The 26,562-nt window shown below is 55.2% G+C and overlaps 1 protein-coding gene across 2 annotated transcripts; it reads left to right on the top strand.

Annotated features, from left to right (window-relative positions):
• Positions 1 to 26,562, top strand: LOC119113765 (voltage-dependent calcium channel gamma-5 subunit). 2 transcript variants are annotated; one of them, XM_037238008.1, is made up of 7 exons: positions 1 to 186; positions 7,383 to 7,512; positions 18,637 to 18,747; positions 19,823 to 19,960; positions 20,431 to 20,528; positions 22,351 to 22,516; positions 24,775 to 26,562. In XM_037238008.1, the coding sequence occupies exons 1-7, from the start codon at positions 61 to 63 to the stop codon at positions 24,882 to 24,884; spliced, it is 879 nt and encodes a 292-aa protein (XP_037093903.1). In that variant the 5' UTR covers positions 1 to 60; the 3' UTR covers positions 24,885 to 26,562. The 2 variants fall into 2 exon arrangements, with proteins under 2 accessions (XP_037093903.1, XP_037093902.1); XM_037238007.1 differs by lacking the exon at positions 22,351 to 22,516 and adding an exon at positions 21,996 to 22,159.

The raw sequence follows: 26,562 nt of genomic DNA, 5'->3' as shown, positions 1-26,562 counted from the left end.
GTCGGCGCAGCCTGGCGGCCGGGTGTGTGCGCACGTCGCGAGCGAGCCAGCCACAGAGCCATGCCGTGCTCCGCCATCACGCTCTCGCTGGCCACCGTTGCCGGTGTGGTGGCCGTCACCCTGCTCGGCATCGCGTTCGGCACCGACAACTGGGTGTACATCCGCGTCGACCGGAAGCAAATCCAGGTGCGTGCAGTGCGCATGCGCGCAGGGTTGAACGGCCAGAGGAATGCGCCGGGCGCGCCGACCGCCGCGGGCTGGGAGGGGAGGCGGCGAGGGCACTGGCATGGCATGCGAGCCGGTACTTTCCTGCGGGCTCCAGCACCTACTGAGATGTGTCAAATCGAATGTCAAATGTCAAGGTCGCTGTTGACACCACCTGTGCGACGGTTTATGATGTGACGATACAAAATTACTCCGTTAATGCGGAAGGGGAGGTTGACCTTCGTCTGGAAGTCATGACAAAGATTGGGCTCATTCGTAACTGACCGACCTTGGCTGGCCCGCCTGTGAGTGCGTCTACACCTGCAGCACGATGGCCTAGTACGATGATGAGGATGATGATTTGGGCCTTGGGGCGCACCGGCCTTGTGCGCATTGATAACGCACTTGTTCAGGAAACTCTCAGGCGCTGTTTCTTATGCTAGTGTGATCGATATATATGTATGAGGGGTTCTCCCCACATTCGAAGAAATTTGCGGGAGTGCAAAGTTAATTTCATCAACTTACACCTGCACCGCAGAGTGAGGGTGCTGGAACGAAGACTGCATGGTCGATACAGATCCTCACACTCCACCAATGAGCCATGCCTGCACTCCCCGGCGACTGTCAGCCACTCGGAGTGCCACAGAGCTCCTTGTAGCGCACTCCCCTGGCCCAGCCGCCGCCAACTCTACATCCAAACAGATCGCCAGAAAAGAGCCGGCTGGCCGCGTGCGCGGCGGCAGTCTCCGGTGTTAGACTCCTGTGCGCGACCGCAGTCTTCGGTGCTAGTGTTTTGTGTCTCCCGGCGCTGCAGTCTCCAGCGCCGCCCTGCACTACGGCGGCCGCTGCGCTCCGCCGGCCCGGCACGGCCGCGGCCACGCCGACTCGCGTGCTCCATTTTCAGCGCGTGGGACTGCAGCGCGCGCGGCGGATGGGAATGGGCACGGCCCTGCGTCGCCGCCGGTCGGGTCGCTGCTGTCGTTAACCAAACAGGCCGGGACCAGAGTCGGCCCGCTCGGCTGCCGCCGTGCGATTGTAGGCATTCAAAACCGGCGTCAAAGGCGGCCTAACATCTAGAACGTGGGTGCACGTGGTCTGGATTCCTTGAGACGGTCTGGATGCAGCTGCAGCGTTGCGGACCGCAGGTGTGTCGAGCGTGTGTCATTTATCACCGAGAACAGTCAGACGTTGTTAGTGGGTTTTCCGGGTCGTTTTCCTCACAAGCTGAAACCGCCAGCCCTCCACTGATGTTTATACGATGCCTACATGTTGCGAGGAGTGACGGCCAGACGTTGATCAGGCATTAACACATTAGACTGCAGTGATTTTCAGACGATGTCTACATTCCACTCTGATCTAGAAACGTGATTAACGTCAGACACATCTGCGAATAATACGAGAATATATATATATATATATATATATATATATATATATATATATATATATATATATATATGCTTTTGATCTAGCCAGCGTGGCCAGTAAAATCCCGTTGTAAGCTCAGCTTTTTCAGCGGCACAACCAGCAGCTCTGGCTCCAAACGGCCGGAGTGGGAAACGCGCTCGATACCCGACGTCGTGTCTGCATACGCTCCGGTTTCTTACATTGGCAGGACGAAAGAACAGCGCCATTACACGTAACTGGCGTCACCAACGGCTCGGACGCCGAGAAATTACGCGCTAGCAGCGCCGCGAAACCCCGCGCCTGAAACCAAACCGGGCTATCACTCCTACCGCGGCGCCCAGCTGGGAAAAAGGCCACCTGAATAGTCCACCCACCCAATCAGCAGCCGTGTATGGGCTCGGGTTGGGCTGGGCGTTCCAGTTCCTGCTGCGGAACTCACACCGTTGCCCAGTGACACGCTACCGAGCTTAAGGCTACAATTCAGCTGGACACGACTTTCCAGCGTTCCGTTTCGTGAAGCCAGCCCGCCGGTGCGCAATTACCGCGCTCGCATCTCCAAATCCGTTTCCGCGAGTGCTGCACTTGCCTGACGGGCGGATTAGCAGGGCAGGAAAACACGCGCCCCACTCCCGCAGGCGCCGAGCCCGCGCACGCGTGCGCGGGCGCGGTACCTGTTTGTCGCCGCGAGGAGCGCGCGCCGGAGCGGGACGCCGCGAGTGGCCGGCGGTCGCGCGCGTCCGTCGGCGCGCCGTCCGCGCCACGCGCACGGCGAAAGTGTCGCCGTGCGGCACCATGCGGTCCCGAGAGCCCCAAACGACGGCTTTCTCCGCAGAGTAAAACCGTCGGCGGCTGCGAGAGATTTGGTGGGAGCGCACGCGCAGGCCTGCTGGCCGGCCGGGAAGCCGAGCCTTCGTGTGGCGCGCGGCAGAAGCCTGAGAGGCATGCTAGCCCGCCTTTGTCGCCACATTCTGCGGTGCAGGGAGAGTAAACTACAGCTTGCTTCGCAGCTCAGCCTGCGCAGTGTGGGCAGCACACGGTGTGGCATGTCACACGAGTGTGTGTGAATGTTTGCCGGTTTCTACAAGACGCGAAAATCTTGATCGCCAGCATCATCACAAACTGCCTTGGCCTGAGTCGAGGCAGGGTTCTCGCGGCGAGGAATGTACGCGACTCAAACATGAATGCAGTGCTACTGCTATCATGAACTACATCATTGATTCAATAGACCCACACACTTGTGCTGCATCACATGTCCATATTCATTCTCATCTACAATCTGTGTGTTCTCAAATGCCACTCGTCTTCTAGCCTCCTCTCACTATGCCCACCGTCTGCCCAGCACCAGCACGTCCTCTCGTTAGTGACTAGCCTGTCATTAGTGGACGCCTGCCGCTGAGTGCGAGCCGTCGGCGCGCCCATCTAGTCGAAGAAAACGTTTAGTTCGCTGTCGTTACGTCAGCCCAACTGCCTGGTGAGAGTTGGAACCACGCTTTGAAAGATAAGGAGATCTCCAACCACGAATCTAGATGTGTCTGTCGCTTGGAAAATCTCCTCCGTGTGTCAGCTTCAAATGCGCTTGAAGCCCGCGCCAGCTGTGAAGTGCCGCCATGTGCGTAGTCGCCTTTTCTCGCGTGCTCGTCGCCTTCCAGTCGCTGAAGACAGAGGTCGTGACCCGTCGGCCCCTCCCCCTCCCCCTCTGCGGTCGGGCGTCACGCGCGGGCGCTTGCCGACACAGTCGGCGACCCCGTCAGGAAGGTCACGCCGGTGAGGTCACGGTCAGAGGCTGCCGGCCAGGCGCGACTCGGACAGTCGCACAGTTACACGACCGGGCAGGCGCGGTGCCCCCTCCCCCTCCCCCGACCCCGACCCCGCCTTGCATTCCTCAGCACGGCGGTGCCCGCCTCTCGCCGCGGCCGCCATGGCCAGTGGTTCTGCAGCAGCAAAGAAGCGTGGCACCAAACGTTCATAGCTCTAGCGGGTTGTTTTTACTTGCTTGGGGGCGAATGTAATGGGCTCTGCAGCGGTCATTTTTGTTCGGAATGACCTAAATGGACTCTGCATTCTGCGGGTAGATGTGCACGCGCCAGGCACGAACAAAATGGAGGAGGAATGCGTAGTATTTGCATGCATGCACGTATACGTGTTATCACCAGCTGCAGAATATTTACACATTCCTTCACGCACGACAGTCTATAGTTATGTAGGTTGTAAGAATCAGTTTGCAACAGTGCTGTCACGGCAAGATCGACGACAAACAAGATCGTCGGAACCGCCACACAATTGTGGCGGCGGGCCTCACATACCCGCAGCAACATCGCGGAGCGACACGTGCATCGTGAGGCTGTCGCGAAAACCGTGCGAAACGCCAAGTCACTGCTCAGTGGGGCGGACAGTTGCTTCAGAAGTTGGACATCTTACCTGTCGTCATCAAAGCCCTCACCAAGCATCGATTTTATAAGCAACGGGTGTGCGTTGTGCTAGAAAAAATGATTTTCCATGCTAAATGATAATGGTGGAAGTAAGCAAGCCGTACTTCGCCAAACACCAGATCGCTGTTTTCACAATAGTGCGGCAGTTTGCCAAAAGGCTTCACACCGCTAGTGGGCGCCTTGTTCAGAATCATCACTACGTCTGTCGCGTGACCTGGCCATTCATAAATGGCAGATCAATGGGCTATGAAGCCACGTAGGTGGTGAGCATTCCTCAACGGGGGGGAGCGCGGCAAACCATCGCTGATGAATCGCCGGGTCGAAAGGCCAACAGCCCCATCCCACCAACCAGCACGAAAACCAACCGGACCGCACGCGCCTCCGGGAACCGGACTTCTAAGCGCGGCTCTCCGCCGCCACCGCGCCAGAGGCGGGGTCGTTGACAGCGGTATCAGCTGACTGTCCCGGCCCGCAGGGCGTGTGACGTCACGATGTCGGCGCGAGCTCCGTCAGCGGTGTGGGCACCTCCGGCTAGAGGAAACTGACGCCCTTTCATGAGGTTAAATCGGGAGAGAAGAGCGCTAGGAATGATTAATATGTGCTGCATGTGCATTCCAAAGTGTTGGTTGAGCTATTTCAAGTAAATCGCCTATTGGAATTTTACTCCGGAGCAATGCCTTGCTGAATGCCTCTGGCCGGACAGCGCGGCATTAGAGACTTGTTGCAGAAGGGCTCAGGCATCTACCCAATTCAAAATGAATACTTGTTCAGGCAATCCTTATGCGAGGAACACAAAATGAAAGTGCGACTGTGGACATCTGAAAGAAACATGCCAGGCACTCAGCGTACTTCGCAACACACAGGCTACTTTTCAAATTCTGACATCCGGCATAGCTCAGCGAATGCAAGCAGTAACGCTGCCTGCCGGCCTCGCGGCGCCTTCTTGTAAAAACCAAGGCGCCGTGAAGAAGCCACGGCCTCCGCCGGCGGCCGAGTTTTCTGTGGAGCGCGCTGACGAAGTCGAGGCACGTCCGGCCGTCCTCGGCCGGCGTAACGGTATCCGGAAAGGGTCAGTGACCTTGTAGCTACAGCGTCTCTGGAAACAGGACGGGAGGCTCAATAATAGATCGCCGCGCTCAGCAGGCGATGAGAGTGTGCCCGGGGAGGTTCATGTCGTCTTCGGTACTTGCACGTTTTCGGCGCGTGTTAATGCTTGACAGCAGGTGAGATCAGACAGCAGAATCTTGAAGCAGGTGATGACAGAGTTGGCTGTCAACTGTCAACTGTGAGCTGTCAACTGACAGCGCGATGGCAGCCCAAGCGTTTTCTGAAATGAAATGACGGATTTGGCACGCGCAGCTCATTCAAATGCTCCAGTGGCTTAGTTTGCCGAATCTTAAGATATCGCCGCTGGCCTTCAGTTTGCTGTCGTAAACTGACACACATCTCGAAAGGCTGCGTTCATGATGGCGACAGTACAATGACGCCAGCTGACATCGCCGCGCCTAGGACTGACGTCACGTTTTGCCAACACCCCTTGGGGCGGCACAGCCGGCGCGCTCCGCGTCGCGTGACTGGCTCGTGTTACGCTCTCGTCGCTGTGTCAAGGCGTAGCCCCGTCCTTCACGCGTCACCTCATCTGTGGACGCCCGGCTCTCGACAATGGACTGGGTGCGACTGAGCGTAATGCAGCCAGTGCCCAGCCGTCACTTCAAGGACGCTGTGCTGCCGGTGCCTGAGGCTCTCTCCTTCAAGGCTTTCACCTAGGCGTTCACTTACCAATTAGTTCAACAGGCGTTGTGCAGGCCAGCTGAAAAACATCTGCTCACGGTTGCAATCTGCATTGCATTGCAGTTTGCTTTTCTCATTGATGTCATCGCGCGTAAGTCAAAATGAATATTGCCCGGACTTTTTCGCCACGTGGGAAGTTATTTCGATATCTCGCGGACATAAGTGCATGTAAATCAACTGGCATGAGTTAGGCTGTCAGACAGGATGTCTTGTTCTTCTCCACAGAGACCACTTAACACAATACGCTCTACTTTTACCTAGTCATTTTACGACAGCTTTGAAAAGACCGGTTAAGCTTATCGAAGCATCTCTGTTACACATCGACATTTACTTCAGTGTTCATCACTGCCAAAGAGGTAACCTTTCTCTTTTACCATCTAATGAGCTCCATTTGAAACTCAGTTCCAACCATTGTGCGCGCGGCTGCAAAGCACCGGAATTTGATTCGCTCTCCGCGCAGTATGTGCCAAGCCTCACTCTCTCAGCGTGGAAAGCTTTCGCTGTTCGCCCAGGCACTCCACTAAGTGTCCAGTTAAGGCTTACGTCGACGGCCGCAGCCCACGAACGTCACGTGATTACGGCGGTAATCGTCAGATCTGCTGCGGGGCTTTTCTTTCCGCGGCGCGGGTTCGTGCGGCTCGTAACAAAGCAAAATGTTCGTTTCCACCATTTACCGGAACCCGTTCAACCCATGCAGCCGGATCTGCCCTGTTGTAATGCCCTAAACATCCTCCTAGCCGGGTTGCCAGGAGTTCCCATGCAATGGCGGATACGGAACCCCTCTCCTTTCAGTGTTCCTTGTTTTTGAATCTGTCTTTGTTTTGTTTTTATTTTTGTTTTCCGGTTCACGTCCAGCAGGAAACGAAGCAGACGCCGGCCTTGGCGCTGACTTGACGATGGCTGGTTCGTCTTCAATGCGCCACAATAAATGATGGCTTGTGGCGCTCTCAGAGACTCTGCACACATGTTTGGGAAGATATAGCAGAGGATGAACTGGCTGCGGTCACTTGCTGTAGCTCAATATTTTACATCACACCTCTCGTACGGTGATAGCGTGGAAGCTTGGCTGGAAAGAAGTTCAGTTCCTGGAGACGGAGCGTGAGGATTTTTTGGGACGTTCCTGCGCGTTTGCTTCCACAAGCGCAACTGTACGATGCAATGGCCTCGCGATACGGGCACAGATCTTGGAATATAATAGCCCCAAGATTAGGCCCATGGCACGTAGCGCATGGATGAAAAAGATTCTCGTTCGGCAGCATCGCCCTGGCTACTTGCACTCAAAACACCATCAGATACCAACGTGCCCAGGTAAAGTGGCGCTGCTGCATCCCTCGACCTCCTGAGATGACGTCATTGCCTCGTTTCAGGACCACGGGCTCCGTGGTCTGTATTTCTTCAGGACATATGCCTGTACTTAGGGAGAGCCCGACACTGCTGCCAACGTACCCTCGCGACCAGTGCACTGTGCCAGGATGACCCCATCTTTGTTACTCCTGACGTGATACCGCAGTATTTCAGGACATGTCCTGACGTGCCGCCGTGATGTTTCAGGAGGACATGGCCAGCGGCGTGGGTACGCTGTCGGCGGCGGACCAGGAGCGGTTCGAGTCGGAGGCCATCTACCGGTCGCGCACCCAGGGCCTCTTCAGGACCTGCTTCCCAGAGAGCCGCCCCAAAGGAGGTGAGTGAGCAGCAGGCGCCCGTCGGCTCCCTGCAAACCAGCACAGACCAGCAGGCGCTGGTTTGGTCATTCGAATATTAGCAGAGCATGGTGCTCGCATTAAGGCGCAGACTGAGACAATGAGCATATCCTGTCACGGTATTTGGTAACTACATAACTAATTAGTTTAGCGGTTCACCGAGGAAACAAGGCCATTTATGTTCAAACACGCAGAAATTCAAGCATTGTCTTGCTCATTTCTTACCAGATGTTTGCACAATATGCGTAGGAATAGAGGTGGGGAGGGGGACGGGGGTGCCATGGCACCCTCACTTCCAGAGAACGCAGCCTTTAATCCTACGGCGTCGCACGCAAGAAATCGACTCAAAAATCGGTTTTGACACCCCCACTTGAAACGCACCCCCGAACGGTCTGCAGTCGGCCGGACCAGAGACGCTCTCCGCACCGGAGCCTGCGTTGTGTCAGTGGTGCACGTCATGAGGAGTATCTGCATCTTATCACCAACGGTCTGGACGGCTTCGTCAGCTGCTGCTGGTATATTACCCTCCCAACCCGAGCGCATCCAGTCACAGATGAGCTGCTGCGTTCTGGTCGGCTGGCTGTTGGCTGGTGGTGCCACTGACTGACCCAACGGTCCGGACCGGTGGAGCCACTCATCTGTGTCGATTTATGTGAAGAGATAAAGAGCGTGGCTTGAGTGGGAGTGGTTCGACCACGGGGAGTAAGAGCGAGGCGAGTGACATGAACAGGAAAAATCGCTAGGTCAGAGCAGCAGTGTAAGGGCATAATGGTGAAGAGGAGGGAGGCGACACCCATAAATGCTCTTATGACGCCATCATCGCGTCATCACCACCCCGTAACCGTCATCACCACCCCGTAGCCGTCATGGCTTACTCACGCCGCGTGACCTAGCCTGGACAATGCCGGCGCCACCTCCGCTTACCGACCACAAAGGCGGCCCGCTCGACCTCGAAACGATCGGCGTGCCCGGGGGCGGAGGCCCGGAACCGCGCGCGCCGGCCGCCCCCACCGACGGCGCCCCGTCTGGCAGCCAGCCAAGCTCTGGCGGCCGTCAGGATCTGGCAGCCGCGGAGAAAGCCGCCAGCCGCCGGCCGCGGGCGGCGCTCAGACCCGATCTTTGATCGGCGGGAGAGGGATGGGGAGGGGTCAGAGGCCAGGTCAAATGCCGCGTGCGGAGACTGATGTGAGCCGCAGCCGGCAACTGAAGGGATGCGACGACTTGGGTTAGGCGGGTGCGCCAGCTGCATGGCTGCAGGGACACTGTGGGACAGGGACACTACTGCACAGCTGCAGGAACACTACTTTCGTCCGAGTCGGCGATCTGGCGACCGTGGTCCGCCCTCTTCAGGGCTACGATGGCTGTTCTGAATCGGTTTTATTGGCCCGCTCCCGCGCCGTGATAAGGCTCAAAGCGGCATCGGGTGGGTGCTATATCTGCGACCCGACAGCACAGGTTTGCGGAATTCGCACAGATGATACAGGAGTGCTAAAAACGCCGCGTGTGCAGTGAGTAGGGTTCATCTTGGGCCGACAGTATGTACATGTATCAAGGGCCAACTCACCAACAAACAGGCTCATAACACCTGATTGCCTTCCATCCAATAAACCACAACAGGAGGGGCGGGTTTCTAACGATCACTGCCGTGCCTATTGAAGAGCCCATTAGGCTCCTAAACAGCGCTGACCTCCGTGACCCCTGGGTCTTACACTTGCAACTGACATATTAGTTTCAAGCTTTTCTTGAGCACCGCACGATGCAAGGCCGGCGCTGTGTCGACCGCAGACCTGCCGCTGCGTGACGTCACAGCCGTCCGACCAATAGCGAGGACGGCGGCTGGGTCGTGATTGAAACCGGCCGTAATCAGCTGGCCGGCCAGACTGTTCTTTATTTCGAGCCCTGCAGCGCCTGGTACCGCGGACAACAATGGAGACGGTGGAGAAACTGCAGCTGGGAAATAGTTGTCATTAGCAATTAGCCTGTAATGTAAGCTGGGGTGAAGCAATGCGAGGTAAAGCGTCTTCTTCGTAACGACTGCAATTTGCTGATACCGTGAAGTGCTTTGTTTTGGGATCGTCCACAAAGTGCTTCTGACACCACGATTGCATAATGCTGCGTGCAAGGTCGTACACCGCAATGCAAGCGGAAAAAAATGTAAAGGAACGAGCACTTGATCACAAGATACCAACAGGCGACAACAGCAACAACAACAGGATACCAACAGATACCTCCATGGAGATAAGCCGCATTTCCCTCAATTCACCCGACCACTTTCAGTCAGCGCTCATGCGCGAACGTGGAGCTAAATTTCCATAACATCTCGTGACCGTTTACACTGCAGAAATGTTCATGCTTGCAAGCACGGTCCGCAATGGCATTCCGCGTTTCTGACTGCTGATTGCTCCGATGTAGGCTTTATGACTACATAATTTGCATTTTATAGCTTTTATGCTCGCAATGCAGAAGCTATTTACGTTGACCTGCCTCATGAGCACGACCAAAACTCGGCTCGTCTTACGATCTGAAGTCTCTTGTCCATCCACTTGGTTGGAGACGTGGAGACCAATAGGAGACACGAATTCAAGCTACGCATAGTGCCTTTTTCTCAGGTCATACCTGAACAACTCGCTCGATGCGATGTGGGTGCGGTAGGTCTGAGACTTGTGTAACCCAGCCGCCAGCGCGGAGCCGGCGTACCAAAACACATGATAACGCAGCCAATTATCCCTCCACCAGCTCGAGGTAAATTATGGATGTCTGAGCTTGTTAGACTTTCTGTGAGGTACTCACACTGGCGTCACTCTCTCCATCCTAACCACCCGCTTGACGAGGAGCTTCACATAACGTGCTGCTTTATCCCACGGCCAGTTTCTTTGTTTCCGCATGAGGGAAGACCGCGGCGTTATTTCACGCGTTTTGCACTTTACAGCGCCTGCGCCGAGGCACGTAATACTTCCTCATCCGTGAGAGGCGTCCTCTTCCTCTGATGCGCGCCGCGGATTGGGCCGGGATCCAGACGAGCCCGGAAGCCGGCATGTTGTCACGCTCGCGTCACGCTCCCGTCACGCTCCCGTCACACTGGATAGCAGCACGGAGTCTCGCGTGATCGCCCTCACTGCCCGGCATGAAGTGAGGTGGGACGTCACGCGTTAAACCGGACAGGCGATTGTCCGGCGGCGGAGCCCGCCCAGCCGCGGGGACCGCGCCATTAGGCGCCGGAGTAACGGAAATAGGTGGGAAACCGAGTGAAGAGAAAACACTGGATGCCACTGGAGATTAATCGCTTGGAGGTGCTCAGGATTCAAGACAAGCTATTAGTTTTTGTGAGTCTTTCTAGCGCTTCCTAGCAGGAGGATGACTGGTGTCTGATGGCATGTTTTTATTTTGCGTCTCCGCCTTTTACACACCAAACGTCATGTAGTCAGAGGGGTTATCGCTGCTTTCCGACACAAATCTGAATAGGAGAGTGGGTTTACGATGGGTTCTACCCGACGAAAAGATCCAAACAAACAGAAGATTGCATGCCGCTGTCTTGTTACAGATTGACCAGTGTTATTCTGGGATAATGGGTGATCTACCGATGGCGGTTCCGGTGGAATGACACTTCCGATAATAATTCACAAATTTCCCATTTCCAAGACATCAACTGGAATGCAACGCAACAAACAAGGAGCTTCGAACCCTTAAAACTCGTCTGTCCATCACCTACTTCACAAAAGCACAGCTAGCCGTGAGTAGTTTATCGCATGCGTATCACACAACGCGCACCACGAGCCGCGTCTGCTGTATGTGCGCCCTTCACACCTCACCCCCCCCCCCCCCCCCCCCACCCCGGGCGGCACTTACTCCACGTGCCGTCTGCACAGCGAACACTGGGTCACAGCGCCGTGGCGGGGCCTTATCACGGCTCATCCTCGCTGCTGCCCCCCCCCCTCCCCCTGCTCCCTGACGTTCGTGCTCACAGCAGTGTTGCCAAAAGCAGCGCTGCCAACAATGTGTGCTGATCGGCCCGTGTTCCCAACGCCATATTTGGTCCGCCCTTGGCCCTGAAGGCGGCGCGGTCGTCGTGCGACCTCAGCCGGCAACCACGACCGCCGTGCTTGGGACGGCCTGCCCTGCAGCCGGCTCTGATAGGTCTCCGGCCGCCGTCCCGGCAAAAACCGTCCCATTTCGTGCAGGTCGTGAGCTGCTTTCACTCTTGTCGCTCCGTGCGCCGCTCGAAATTGGTCCGCGCTGCTCACGGTGGCCGCGATGCGAGGAGATGCGGTCACTGCTGGCCTCCGGGCGGTCAGGAGGGCTGCGTGACGGCCCTGCCGGGCGCCAAACGTGCCGTGGCGGCCGGTGACGAGCGTGCTTCTGGCGAGATACAGTCGAGCTACAGTCGAGCTGCCGTTGAGCTCCAAACATGTAACGTGCCGTGGCGGCCTCTGACGAGCGTGCCTCTGGCAAGCTACAGTTGAGCTACAGTCGAGCTACAGTCGAGCTACAGTCGAGCTCCGAACATGTAACGTGCCGTGGCGGCCTCTGACGAGCGTGCTTCTGACGGAGCTACAGCTGAGCTCCAAACATGCAACGTGCCGTGGCGGCCTTTAACGAGCGTGCTTCTGGCGGAGCTACAGCTGAGCTCCAAACATGCAACGTGCCGTGGCGGCCTTTAACGAGCGTGCTTCTGGCGGAGCTACAGCTGAGCTCCAAACATGCAACGTGCCGTGGCGGCCTTTAACGAGCGTGCTTCTGGCGGAGCTGCAGCTGAGCTCCAAACATATAACGTGCCGTGGCGGCCTCTGACGAGCGTGCTTCTGGTGAGCAACAGTCGAGCTACAGTCGAGCTGCAGTCGAGCTCCAAACATGTGAGGCACGCCCGCTCCGTGTACTATGCCCGGCGGTGTGTCAAACGTGAGTGCAGGACAACATTATTCAGCAGTAGCAGCACAGATGTTCTGTCCTTTCTTTTCGTACACGGCCAGAGCGCAATAACAACATGAAGAAACACCCTACATTTTCTGCGGCGTTTAGCTCTCCGCGAGTTGCGGAGGCCATGATGCCGAGCTCTCTTTGTAGTAAAGTACGCGAGTTGTTATTTTTGTCCCTGTGTAGAACTAGTAAGCCGATTTCGCCGACCCAGATCGAAGTCGATGTTCCTGAGCGTCAAAACGCAGAAAATACATCGTTTGATGGGTTAAAGACTTTAAAACTTGTAGTCCCTTTGGCACGGCTTAACATAATCTTGATTTGGCACCACCAAATCTTGGTATAATTAACGGAGCCTCAAGGATACCTTACAGATAGTGTAACATCCCGTTTACTGGCGCAATTTGAGTAGAAGTTATGACAGAAAAGGCAAAAAAATGGCAGGAAATATGCCCTCGTAACTCGTGGGTCAATGGAAGGCCTTTAGCGATTCAAGGCATGGAAAGCCACTTATTTGGCTGCCACCATTGTGTTAGTCTCGCTATTGGCTCTGCAGCGTGCTGTGTAAACATCAAGAACAGCTAACCAGACATGGCTGATGCCTATCAGAGCGGCAATAACTAGCTGATAAGTCCTTGAGCAGGGGCGGTTATCCGTGCGGTCTCAATGGAGACTGCTGCGCTGGCTGCAAAACAAACACCAAAGCTGCCGCTTTTTCTCGGTACTCTGGCGGATGAAAAGCTAGGCGGGCGAATGAAAGCATTCCTTTCCTGATGAACTCTATAACAGCGCATCAAAACAGACCTTGGGCATGTTTGGCGTAGCTATTTGACCGACATTGAGCTATGCGGCCAGTTTAATAAGAGCGCGCTGCCTAACAGCCTGTCCACTGTTCATTGGTCCGACAAACACTGACCGCCGGCTCCATTACACAGGCGGTGACGTCATCAGGATCGCGCCGACCAGACCCTGTCCAGCGAGCGCTCCCCACGCGACGGGCGGGTGTGGGAGAGACGCGCACCGGTGCTCGGGGTCTGACGCCGTATACCGAGACTGCGTATGACGGGCCGCTGGAGCTGCGTTGGTGGAATAGCAGTCACAGGCAAAGACGAAGCTTTAAAAAGAGATATGGATGCAGAGGTCTTTTCTGTTTATTTTTTCCTTGTAACATCATGGCCTATTGTTGATTTAATAAGATCCCGATATGCAGCTGAGGCACGAATTAACTTGAACTTTGAATTAGCGGCACGAATTGACTTGAACACTTATACCCATGGCTACCGGGATGTCTAACGAGCCGTTCCCAGAAGCAATCACGGCTGCACTGCCTCCACAAGCCCGCCGGCGGGTGGGACGCCCTCCTGCGCAGCAGACCCTTCCCCGCTCTCTGGCATGCCCGCTCGCGGTGCCAGGTCACGCCATCCCACCGCGCCCCCGCGCGCGGTCCATGACGACTCGGCGGCGGCGCCTGGCCGCGCCTGGCACGAGCGGCTCGCCAGCCCAGGTCCGGGCTCCGGCAGCCAATCAGAGGCGAGCTGGGCAGGGCGCGGCTCGGGCAGCGGCGGCGGCAGGCTAGCGAGAGCCAGCGAAACTGAGAACCGCACATTCATTCGCAGGCGCTTGGCGCGGCGGCGCGCTGGACTGATCACCGGTGGCGGTGACGAGAACAGTGCAGACTCGTTAGTTCGCGGCGAATTTTTATGTAATTATTTACATTTGTATTTTATATTTTCATCTTCAAATATATTCTATTTATTTATTCATTTATTTCCGACGCAACTTTGTAAGAATGAAACTTTGACGTCACATCTTGTCTAGCATGTCAGCAGCCGGTGCTTATTAAATCCGGCGAGCTACCAGCTTCACACTGCTCGCCATCGGTCACCACCCTCCACCGGACCCACCATCAGCCACCAAACCCATCCACATTCCCGATGAGGGCACCAAGGGCGGCTCCCACGAACGGCGGCGATTAGCCGAGGTGCTTGGCTCCGCGGGCGGCCATGGAGCGTGCGAACCGACCTTGCAATGTGCCGTCCGTGGGCGGAAGGCTGTTATCTGCAGCCAGGCCGCCGGTCGAGGACGCGGCCGGGCTTAAGTCACGGGCAGACCTTGAAGTCACGTGGGCGCTCAGAAAAGATTTAGACTGGAAACGAAGGGGTTCGGGATGAATCTAGAGGATCAATGGACTTGTAGTTTCCCTTTTTGGGAGGATTGACAGTGAAAACTCTCCAAACCGCCTCTAAAGTCAGTAAAAAACCGTTAATCCCCGGGTTTGGCTCACATTTTTCTCTAAGGTGGGGCGGGGGGGGGGGCGCCGCAAATGAATAGGAAATTACACCACAAGGAAGCGGTCAAACGTCTCTACGTAGGTAATGATTATCCATGGCAACGCTATTGGATTACCTTCGGATAACAATGAATTGCTATGGATACAAATTGCAATGCCCTTGATTTCCACCGATCACAGACCTCTCCAAACATAGTGGAAAGGTCTATGCCTGGACACAAATATCATTTTATTTCGCAGATCTCGAAGACCGCAACTTGTCTTTTGAGTCTTGAGCGTCTACGTGACTGCGAAAAAATTATGGAAAGCTGTCGCCCTATGGATCATACTCGGTGCCGCTGCCCTGCACTAGTGCGGTCACCCCTATTACGGGCTGAGAAGGACGCTCGTGCAGCGTCACACTGACTCACGCCTCCCAGAAGCCTGGCAAGCTGGTGCGGTCGGGGAAACCAGCCGCCGCGCGGACACTCCTATTGCGTCACCGTGCCGCGGCCGGGCCGCCTTGCGGTCAGTCCGAGTCAAAGGCAGTTCAGATGAGTCCGCACAGCGACCAGGCGGAGACGTGACTACGCCGGACTCGCCCCTCCCCCCCCCCCCCGGACGTGCGCGAGGCCGATCGCCCACGTCAGGGCCGGGCGTGGGCTCGGCGAGCGCGGCAGCTTTCCCCGCCTCCCGCTGCTGCCGCTGCGCCGGCGTGGGCTGTTGTCGTGGGCCGGGCTAGGACGGCCCCCGGCCCGGCCGCCTCGCAAAAACCAGCCATCTGCGAACGCGCGGTCGGTCGGCCCGCGGCAGGGGAGAGGCCGGGTTTGGTGCTGGCGGACGCTCCTCCCTCGCACTCCGAGGGAAGGAGTCACGGTCTCCGGTGAAGCCAGCTGACGCGCCAGATGAGTTCAGGTGCAGTAGCGGCGTCCCTTCGGAAGAAGACTTCGTACTCCGCCGTGCATAAGAGGCACTGCTGCAGTTCTAAGCTTCCCCCGCCTCCTGTTCGCCTTTTTTATTTTGGTATGTGTGTTAGGCGGGCTTCTCGCATGCTCGCGACGCCGTGACCCCTGTAAACGGTGACATTGGATTAATCGATTGCGCGAGAGGAGCTTTCGCAGACTCAACACACAGACTCAGACAGACGAACACACAGACTCAGAAGCCTTTGCTGGAAGGCTGGCCTTGTAAAACCACAGCATGGATGGCAATAATCCATGGGATTTCACAGAGTTAGGAGTTCCTGGTACATCACCCAGCTATGCGCTGCAATCTGCTGCTGCCAAATGTCAGACAAGCAGGTGCTTGTAAGGTGCTTGTATCTGTGCGTGCTTGTAAACCTGCTTATAGAAACATGATTGAAGTTTTGTGCATCTATTGCAGTAAGCTTTGCCTTGGCCTTTGCGTGAACACTGTCTGGGAACAGCGCTGAAAATTCTTGAGATGTACCGCATCTGAAAAACTGTTCTGCATAGGCTGCAAGCAAGAAACGGCACTCTTGCTGAATTTTGTGGAGTAAGCATGTCATTTATGTATTCAATTAGTCGTTGTTTTGAAGATCATGCGTATAAGCAGTAAAACATGTTTGCAAGGACAAGTTTACATTATTCGCAGCTTTGAACCTAGGCTGTCCCAGTTTTTCTCAACTCGCCTTTCCGAAAACATGATACGTCATCGATTTAGGAAACAATGGCCATGTCTCAATGAGGAGAAAACATTTACAAAAACATATATCTGGTTTTAAGTTGGTAAGTGATTTTGCGGGGAACATTGTGCACATAGATAAGACAGTAGTAATCGACAGTAGTAATCGTAGGGAAACCAGGATAATGGAGAGATAGATGCGTTGATATTTTGGCAACATGCCTTTATGAAAACGAATAACAGTAGTAAATTCACATTACTATCTAACTAAAAATCATAATTCTTAGTTAGATATGCACTGTATCGTAGTAATGGCTAGCAATTACTTCTTGTTTAATCCCCTGAATATGGTGACATTTAAAATCTGCGGCTCACTGTTTCAAAAAGAAAACCTGAAAAATCGGGTAGGATCGGCAGGCAATTTTGGATTTACTGCTGTTATTCTTTTCGATAAAGGCGATGGCTTCGACGTTGTCGAAATATCAATGCATCTATTACTCCATCCTCCTGGACTTCCGACGCGGAATAAGACTATTGCTACTGTCTTATATACATACCTGATTGCCTGTGAGACTGCTTGCTGCCGATCACAGTTTCGTAAAGTTCAACGATGGCAACTGCCTCACCCCGCAGAACCACATCTGAAATAGCACGTGTTATTTCCCGAAAGACTGTGACGTATAATGCTAGGCAGAATGTTGGCTTGCGTGCGTCTGAAAATGTGTTTGGAGGAACAGGAAAAAAACTTACAACCTGCCGATGGCCTGAGGCCGAAAGCTCGTAGTTCATTTTGGCAGGTTTCTGATAACCAATGCGTAATTACTGGCATGCAGTTGATCACCTATGCGCTTATTAAATGTCTACAATCGTGCCAGAGACCCTAACTATACTGAATACCTGATGCCCGACCACATGAATCACTAACGAGGCACTGTCAGCTGCCACAATATTAGGGCCTTTTTTGTTTGTGATTGGGGCTCGAGGCATGTCCACATCGAGCGACGAGAATATCACCTTACCCATGACAGTAACTGACTGCTTTTCTTCACCCCATTCCCACCATTAGCAGCACATTAATTGCCTAACCGCGCTCACGATGTCGTCGGGGCTTCCGGGGGCCGGTTTGTGGCCGCGATACCCGATAAGACTGCAGGACGGTCACTAAGCTGACGAACAGCGCGCGCCAGCCAGCTTCGCGTGTCCTCCTTTCGAGGGCGCCACTGCGCCTGCTCTTTCGTCGCCCTTGCAGCCCCGACTAGTTTCCCGTGAACGCGCCCTGCAAACCAGCTCGAGGGCGGCGGCGCGGCGGTGATCTCAGGCATCGTAAGCTGCAGAGCCCTCCGGGGTCGGAGAGTGCACCGGCGGAGGGTCACGCCACTTTCGAGTGCTGGCGGCGCGACAGGCGAGCCGCGCACCAAAGCGCGCATTCCGCACAGTTGTCGCAGTTTGCGCTGGAATGTTGCCGGTTTGTGTGTATGTGGGTCAGCGCACCGCAGCGGCCGCGGCTTTGGCCCGGTTGTCGTTGTCACAAGGCCGAAGTCGGGTCGGTTGCTGGCTTGAGGAATTTCGGTGACTGACGCAAAAACTGTAGGCCGCAGTGGCATGGATAATGCGAAATGGGACGATGACATGGAATGCATATAGGCAGTAGGGATCAGAGGTGCTTCGAGTGTGTAGAGAGGGGGGTGGGGTAGGAGCTATTTGTCCCCTTAGGAGCTTCTATTGCTGTAGGTGCTAGCGACAATGGCATCACTTAAGCTGCCTGACCCCCCAGTTAATCGACCTGCCAGATCCCGGCACACCAGCTGTCTGCCCTTTTCCCTGGAGCACTCGCTGGCCCTCTCTGATGTTAAATAAAAGCGACGATCACCCTGAAAGGCAGGATAGGCGGCATGAAAACGGTTTTTCTTCGATCATGCAATTACAGATCTGGCTGTTGTTGCTGTTGTTGCCCGTTGGTACATGAGATAAGTGCATGCCATCTGAGCGGCCTTGAGAGCCGAGCTCACTGGCTCACGCTTCAGCTCAGCCGTCTGTTGACTTACAAGTGTGCGTGTTTAGAAATATCAGCGAGCTAAAGCAAGTGTTTTATGCACAAGGAATGTATGCGCTGATTTCGGTTCTTAGAATGTTGAAAGCCGCTGTCCGTAGAAGCTCATCTTAGCGGACCGGTTCTTAAGTAGAGTATGTCACGGGTGAATGAGCGCACCAGCTTAACGTAGTCCTGTCTTGGCCTGATCAACGTAGGCTACAGATTACTAATTACATGTTTCGTTTGCAGTGGACCTGTACCTGAGTCCGGTGGAGACGTACTGCGAAAACATCAACTACTACATCCCCGACGAGGAGAACTTGACCAAGACTTTCTCCGAGGAGCTGATGGCCCGACTGCGTGAGTGTCCACCCACCTCACCGCTCACGGTCTGCAGGTCACGGTCTGCAGATCACGGTCTGCAGGTCACGGTCTGTAGCTCATGATCTGAAGCTCACGGTCTACAGGTCACGGTCTGTAGCTCACGATCTTCAGGTCGCGATCTGCAGCTTACTATCTGCAGGTCACGGTCTGCAGGTCACGATCTGCAGGTCACAGTCTGCAGGTCACGGTCTGCAGGTCACGGTCTGCAGGTCACAGTCTGCAGGTCACGGTCTGCAGGTCACGGTCTGCGGCTCACGGTGAGCGGGTCACGGTCTGCAGGTCGCGGTCTGTGGCTCACAGTCTGCGGGTCATGGCCTGCAGCTCACGATCTGCAGGTTCCGTTCTGCAGCTCAATCCGCATCTCACGGTTTGCAGCTCACAGTCTGCAGCCCGCGGTCTGGAGCTCAAAGTCTGTAGCTCACTGTCCGTAGCTTACGGTTTGTAGCTCACGGTCTGTAGCTCACGGTCTATAGAACACGGTCTGCAGATCGTGGCTTGCAGCTTTCGGTTTGCAGCTCATACGCCAGGCCTGGAACTCACTGTCATCGTTCCTGGTCTGTTGCTCACTGGTGGTACAGTGCCCGCAGCTGGCTGCCCTGGCGTCGAGCATATGAAGTCTCCGAGCTGAGTGAATTACTCACATCGTTAGCTTCCAGTTCACAGTTGAAGTCTCGCTAGATGCTTGGCCAGCGTCGCAGTCCTCGCAGGACGCTCCGCGTTAGTCGCAGTTCAGCGTGCTGAAAGCCTCAGTCAGCACTGCGTAAAGCAATAACCCCGATCCTGTTCACTAATCCGGCGTAAAATGCAGCGCGAGAAATGCCAATAAACTTCCAGGCTTATTGGCGTGTTCTCAGCCGCGGGTCTGATGCAGTTATGCACAGCTGGGCACCCTGCAATCGTCTCGCAGCTGCGGTCTCACAACCACACATAAACTATTGTTTGCTCAACGAGATGACAGGAGATATCAACTAATTCCTGTGATGTTGCACCTTTGGCCTCGGTGAGCGAGTCTGACAAGTGTCGTTGTTAAATACAGTTTATGTTGTTCCAGACATGGCACGCTCGATGATAGCGCTGTTCATTGTGGCATTCTTCTTCATCTTTGTCGCCTTCTGGACGGGAGTGGTCGGCTGCTGGCGCCGCTCAGCGGGCAACATCGGAACTACAGCTGCCCTCATGTTGTTTGCCTGTGAGTGACGCAGGTTGAGTTTCATCACAAGGGGAGACACGTAAGGTGGTGTGCATGCGAATTGGAGTAAAGAATGTCCACACGTGAAACTGTTTCAACTATTCCAGACATACACAGCGATGATTCGCGATCGCTTGCGACCAAATACCGTTTAGCAGTAGCTTCGTAAAGGCGGGGAATTACCGCAAAGACTGAACAGGGGAGCGTACATAATCGGTTTTTTGGATGAAATAGACGAGCAAGTGTAAATCAGGACGTTCGCCGCGTGGCGCATAGGGTGTCGCCCTCATAAGCGGGTGGCCTACGCTCCAAACCCATCTCACGCTATCCGGCTGATCTGCGCCGCTGATCGGCCCTGACCTGAGTTCTGACCCGACCTGCGCTCCTGACCTGTGGTCCTGACCCGCGAGATGCCGCCGTCGCTTTTGACCAGACTTCAGCCAAACCAGCTTGTCTTGTCTCCGACGCAGGCCTCTTCTCGGCTGGCGCCATGGGGCTGTGGCACGGAGTGCAGTACTTCGAGCAGAAGAAGCTGAACGAGGAGCCGTACTACCGCAGTTGGCCCCCGGTAAGACCCCAGCGCCAGGTCACGGGTCACCTCCAGTACAGTGCCGCCACGCGCCGTGCCCGGTCACGCACCACCGGTCCGCCGGCGGGGACACTGACGCCACTAGTGGGGTGCGGGGAGGGGGGGGGGGGGGCACGCAATTAGATGGCACGTTTGCTATCAGTAGGCTGTTGCTGACACTCGCCAGCCGTAAGTGTCCCTGAAGGGCTGAGAGGGGGAGCACCAGTGCAAAATTTATAATTAGTTTGTACCAATGCGCTCCTAATGTGCCAGAAAGACTCATATTTTTCGTCACTGGCACGGCGCCGAGGCTGATACGGATCCGCGAGATGCTGGCATGAGCAGGTGGATGTCACGCGCAGCCGCCCTGGCAATGGGCCGTTGCTTGCCCTCCACCTGCGTCAGCCTCGCGAGCGTGACGACCGCCTCCGTTCCGCTCCCCTCCGCCGGCCGTCTGCGGCTGTCAGGAGCGTTTGCGAGCGTACTTTCTGCCGTGCACCAACCCTCTTAAGCTCCTGGGCAATGGGCCCATTGTCTTTTTGCTTTTGTGCACACAGCCAGAACGCGAGCCTCTAAACCAAGGCGAAAGTAGCTGGTGGCGATAAGCGCTCACTGGCCAATGAGACACCAAAGGAGGTGGGGCTCAGCAAAAGTCAGGCGTCTGTAAAAGTGGTTCATTCATGTATTTTACCGAGGAAATTTTTTACTGCATCCGCCAAACTCATGGATGGCATTACGAGTGTGTTTTATAAAGATTGTGGTGTGCAACCCATCGCGCACTATTCAGACGTTTCGGATATTTCAGTGTCTGTCAACTGTTTGCACACGTCAAGTGACTGCATGGCCGCCGGGTGATCCCTTTGCACAAGGGACTGCGTGTGTTACGCCCACCCACGCCGCAACTGTGTCTTGGCATGCTCTGTTCTACTGAAGAGATGAGCATGGCTACTTTTTCCCTTATTTGCTTTCTCCGCTCGGGGTTATGGAGTTTTCGACACATCACGTGACGTTCAGCGCAGCGGACCTTGTTTGCGCTCCCAGAAACCAGCGTAAGGGCTATGGTTTTGCAGTCGCCCACAGCACAAGTTACACCCCTGTTTGATCCAAAATGGTGAAATCATTGTCAGAAATGTATGAGTTTCTTTCGTTCCCGTTTTCTCCCTTTCTGCACGTTGAAGATACGTTAAGTTTTGTTAAACTTCGGATTTTATTTCAGGATACTGTCTTGAAAATATAGCTTATGCATTGGCAGTGCATGTTCCAGAACGCATACAACTAGGACATAAATTCCTTCCAAGTGACAACACTGTGACATGCATCGTACCTTCTTCTGTATTGTGTCTGACTTCAAAGCGATGATCGTGCATTTCAGCTGTATCTCGCCGGTCGGAAACCATGCACGCACGCAAAGCACGAGTTTTTCCCCATTCAACCCATTCTTCTCACTTCTGTTGTCTGATTTTCTAGCTGGCGAAAAAGTATACCGATGCTGATGTAGATTGGAGCTTTTACCTGGCCGTGGGTCGGCGTGGGCTCGACCTTCTTGAGCTTCTTGTTTCTCGTTATCGCTTCGATCATTCTGCGAAGAGAACGCCAGAAGCAGGAGGCGCAGGCGCAGTACGTCATGTCAGGTAACTACGCCGCCATTGGCTAACGCTTCACGCAACGCCAGCCTGATTGGCTGGTCAGCGAGCATGCCGCACGGTGATTGGGCGCTAAAACCTTGCCCGATCCTGATTCGCCGACGACACGCGCGGCGATTGACGGAGAACCGGCGAGCCCCGCCCCTTACGCAGCACTAACAGCCGGGATTGGCTTTCAGCTGCTGCAGCGATACAGCGTGGCCGTGTTTGATTGGTCGTACTTTATCGCCTGGGTCGGGGTCGGATGGGTGCTGATCTCGGCGCTGCTCTTCGTGGGCGCTTCCATCTGCCTCAAACGCGAGAGCTACAGCGAGAAGCGCAAGAACCTGCCGTACATCATGCCCGGTAGGTAGGACGGAGCGGTGGGGCGGACAGCACGCAGGTCACCGTCCTTTCCTCACGAAGAACATGGACAATGCTGCCACTTGTGGTTCGTCAGCAAAAGGCATGGCAGAGCGGAGCCTTTCGCTCCAGGTCTGCTGCGGTGTATGGCGCTGAGTGATACTTAATTAGTTCTGTGTGTCATCACTTACATGACCTCGGGTTCTAATTCCGGTTGCCCCACGGCCCATGAGCGCCAATACGGCCGCTGCCGTAGACACTGGCGCTCCATCAAGAGGTGCTTGACGACGTGTGTCACCTTTCCAATAGTTTATTAAAAAGCAGAATGTTATTAGGTGCAGCATCTGACACTTCCAATTAGTCGATAGAATATAGCAGCGACGCAATTTTTTATCGTGATTCATTTATTATCTTTAAGCGTGTGCAGAGGATGTAAAATGATGCAAGCTCAGATGCTGACAATTCCAGTGTCATACGTTTGCTGGCTACAGGGGCGTCTCAAAAGACTTAAGGCACCCTCTGAGATGCCGTCCGCCCTGCGAGGGCTGGACACTCGCTTTCGTGCCAAGAGGCGTCGGATGACTCGATACCAATCAAAAGCACTCGCTGTATCCGCATTCTAAAGACATTCAGAGCATCCCGCTCACGATGCGCGAACCGGCGAGGCTCGACCTTGACCTCAGCGGTCACGTGCGTTCCGACCCGCGTTCGCCAGTGCTCGCCAGCGCCCAGTTCGCGTTGGCCAGTGCCAGGAGCCTGAGACCATTGCTTCGGGCAGTGAGGTGTCCATCACTGTGGAAGGCGTACATTGACGCTGATTGGTGTAGTGCGCTCACCCCCGCGGTCTGATGGCCGGTGCTGGGTCACTACAGCCACGCGGACAACCAACGAAGCGTCCATATAGTTTGTGTTTTATCTACGGGTGCGTAAGAAAACATAACTTAAGAAATCCCGACACCATACAATTTTGGCGCTCTATGTTTTCTGCATTCCTCACTTTTTATTTTGTGATCAAACGTGACGAAGGAGAACTACCCATTGAAATGGATGGACTGTCCCTTGCACCGCACTTCGTGGCTGATGCGACCACAGTAAGCGTGTTGGCACGTTTGCGCCAACCAGGTCAGCTACCACGCTAACTGTATGTCATTTATAACACGGGACTAACTTTGTCCATAACCTATATCCGATCCTGAGCCTAACCGACCTGCCACTAACTGGTGGAGGCGGGGCATGAGCCTGGTGGAGTTGGCACCTCCAGTGGATATCAGCGCAAGACTCAGCAGCACGATGCAGTCTTCAGATGCGGTCCTTAGATGTAGTCCTCAGAGAGGTCGGGTAGCGCTCGCAGCGTTTATGGCGCCCGCCAATGCGTCCTGCGCAGAGGCTAACGGCGCCTCGACCAGGACTAGTGTGCTCGTCGGCCGCAGGATGCCGCTGCAGTCGCCCACCGACGGACACAGGTGGCGCTGGCTGTCTGAACCGCGGCTCACCTGAGTGCTCAGCTGTGCGTAATGCTGCCGTGCCGTGGCCTGCTACCAGCACTCGTCGGAAATCGCGGCAGTTTCGATGCTCTTGTTACCAGCCAACGGTTTTGGTCCACCGCAAGACTTGCGTCGCCGCTGGTTGATAGCCTCAATGTGATTTGTGTCGCAGCTCGTCGCACTGGTGACCGCTGTAATCCGTTCAGGCTCACGTTGCTGCTTCGCGTAATGCGCGGGGTGGAGCTTTGACGCAAATATTCGACAGGGACGCAATCAGGGTGATATTCGGAGCGGTTGTCCGTCAAAAACAGTCTGTCTCATCCGGCGGTGTCATATACAGGCCTAATTTATGGTCGCTATTTGTGCACGCTTGGTCGGAATTTGGTTGCTGCTCTAAATAGTCTGACGAAGCTAGAGTTGACTTGACTGCAGAGAAACAATGTTGTAGTTTATCGCGTGCAAGGCTGCTGTATGAACTTTCGTTTAGTTTGGCGTCATTACGTCCCTGTGAGTTTTTCTCTATGCCATATTAGTGATAAGAATTGCTGTTTTCAGTGCAGGCCCGTTGGCAGGCTTTAATACAATGCATTGGCTCTTACATCCCAGCAGAACCTACAGCATTGAGACCGAATTCAAGCGCAAAAGTCACAATCGCTTTGGCATTTGAGTTGAAGCTGGAATCGCTTTGCAGCCCCAACACCCATAGCGAGCGAGGTCAAAATGTCCCTCGTTCATAAACGGCCAGGTGCGTACTTACCGTGCACCCCCGGCTTTCAGTGTACCCGACAAAGTCGTCCAACGGCGGCTACGGCCCCGGCTACGGCTACAACACCTACAACTACCCTGGCCCGTACTACGGCTCACAGTACGGCGGCTACAACTACTAACCTGGGTCGACGCCTCCTGTCGTCACTAGCGCCGCCTATCGTCGGCCGATGAACTTACAGTGTCCAGTGTTGCCGTGCATTCGCCCGGCGCTCGCGTGGCATCTCGGCCGGGGCGAGCCAGGCAACTCGGGATAGCCCTGCAATGCTAGTGATGCGCCAGTGCTCGTCTGAGACGGCACTCGCTTACGTCATCGCCATCGGATGCGTTCTGAGCCTGCGCTTAGCTATAGCGTTGTATGACCTTCGCCTAACACAAGTCTGATGCGAACTGACAAGACCTGTGTACATGATGTCTATGATCTGTCGGATCGCTCTTCAGTCATTGTTTCCGCAGGCGCATCGCGCATGCCGGAGCCATTGCATTGTAGCCCATCTGCCCCCGGGCACGGTGGTCGATTCTCCGCGATGTCTGTTTGATATGTGTGCCCTTCTCGTGCAGCTAAGGCATCAGACGCCTCGACCCAGTGTAGATTCTGCACGCGGTGTGCAGTCGGGACGAGATGTTGCTTGCCGTTCTCCGGCCCTTCCAAAGGCTGAGAGTTTTGTCACGCCTCGTTTCCAGCCATGGAAAATGTGTGCTCTATATCGCATTTCACAAAACAACACCGAATGGCTCGGGATCGCCGAGACATCGCCGGTCAGTGAGAGTCGCTGAGGGTCAGTGAGGGTCACTGAGGGTCAGTGAGGGTCACTGGGGGTCAGTGAGGGTCACTCCGCGAGACTTCCATGTGGAAGCCTTCCGGGGGCCCTGTACACGAGTTCCGCTGTTGACCTCCTAACCGCCTGACCCGTCTCGTCGCCCGCGTCCCGCTCTCAGATCCGCCTGTTCCGACTTGTATGTTTACCTATGCAGACAATCGATGTTCTCCTGTTTCAAATGTAGCGCAGCAACTTACTGGTGTTCCGTTGTCAATATGTCGCGCATTCTACTTATGAAGAAGCGTTTTAGTTGTAAAGGTTAGGCCGACGCGCGGCCGCTCCCAGCAGTAATTTACTGCCGCCGCGCCGCAGCAGTAAATGCCAGTGATGCAGGTTTCACATCGACATTCAGTGTGTGTTGTATTTTTGTGAGCGCGTCTCGCCGGTCGCGCCGGCCGAGAGCCCCCGATCAGTATCTCCGTCCAGTGTGCATGTGCTCCGGGGCTCCCCAGACGAGCTGGGCGCCTCGGCTGGTGTGCTCGCATGCCTGGGACGTCGTCTGTCTGTGGAGCACCCTCTGACGGCGTGTCGGTGCCCCGCGGCTTGACCTGACCTCGGTCGGTCGGTCAGCACACCTCAGCTGACGCGCCAGCTGACCTCGGCCAGCGCGCGTCGGCGACGGCGGTTGACCTGGGGTCGGCGGACGCGCCAGCCTTTCCCCGAGTGGTCAGTAGGGTGCTGCGGGTGCCGACCTCTGTCAGGGAGGGAGATCGCTCCGAATGCAGGTGTGCGCGAGCGACCGCGTGAATTAGAACATTCTGAATGGTGGAGCGCATGCGAGAATTACATAGGATAAGCCAGATGTTCAATGCCTGATTGTTGCGATGATCGTGCGTGACCATCGTTAAGAATGTACAGATTTACGTTGCTAACACTGGAAATATCGACCAGGAGGTGCAGTGACATCTCTGCCCGCATTGCACGTGTAAATGGTGTATTCGTTTACAAAGCGCAAAAATAAACCAAGCGCCTTCGTCAA

Source organism: Pollicipes pollicipes, unplaced genomic scaffold, assembly GCF_011947565.3.
Source record: "Pollicipes pollicipes isolate AB1234 unplaced genomic scaffold, Ppol_2.1 Scaffold_7262;HRSCAF=8765_pilon_pilon_pilon, whole genome shotgun sequence".
Lineage (NCBI taxonomy): Eukaryota > Metazoa > Arthropoda > Thecostraca > Pollicipedomorpha > Pollicipedidae > Pollicipes > Pollicipes pollicipes.
Note: the sequence above shows the minus strand (reverse complement) of the source record. Positions and strands in the feature narration are given on the sequence as shown.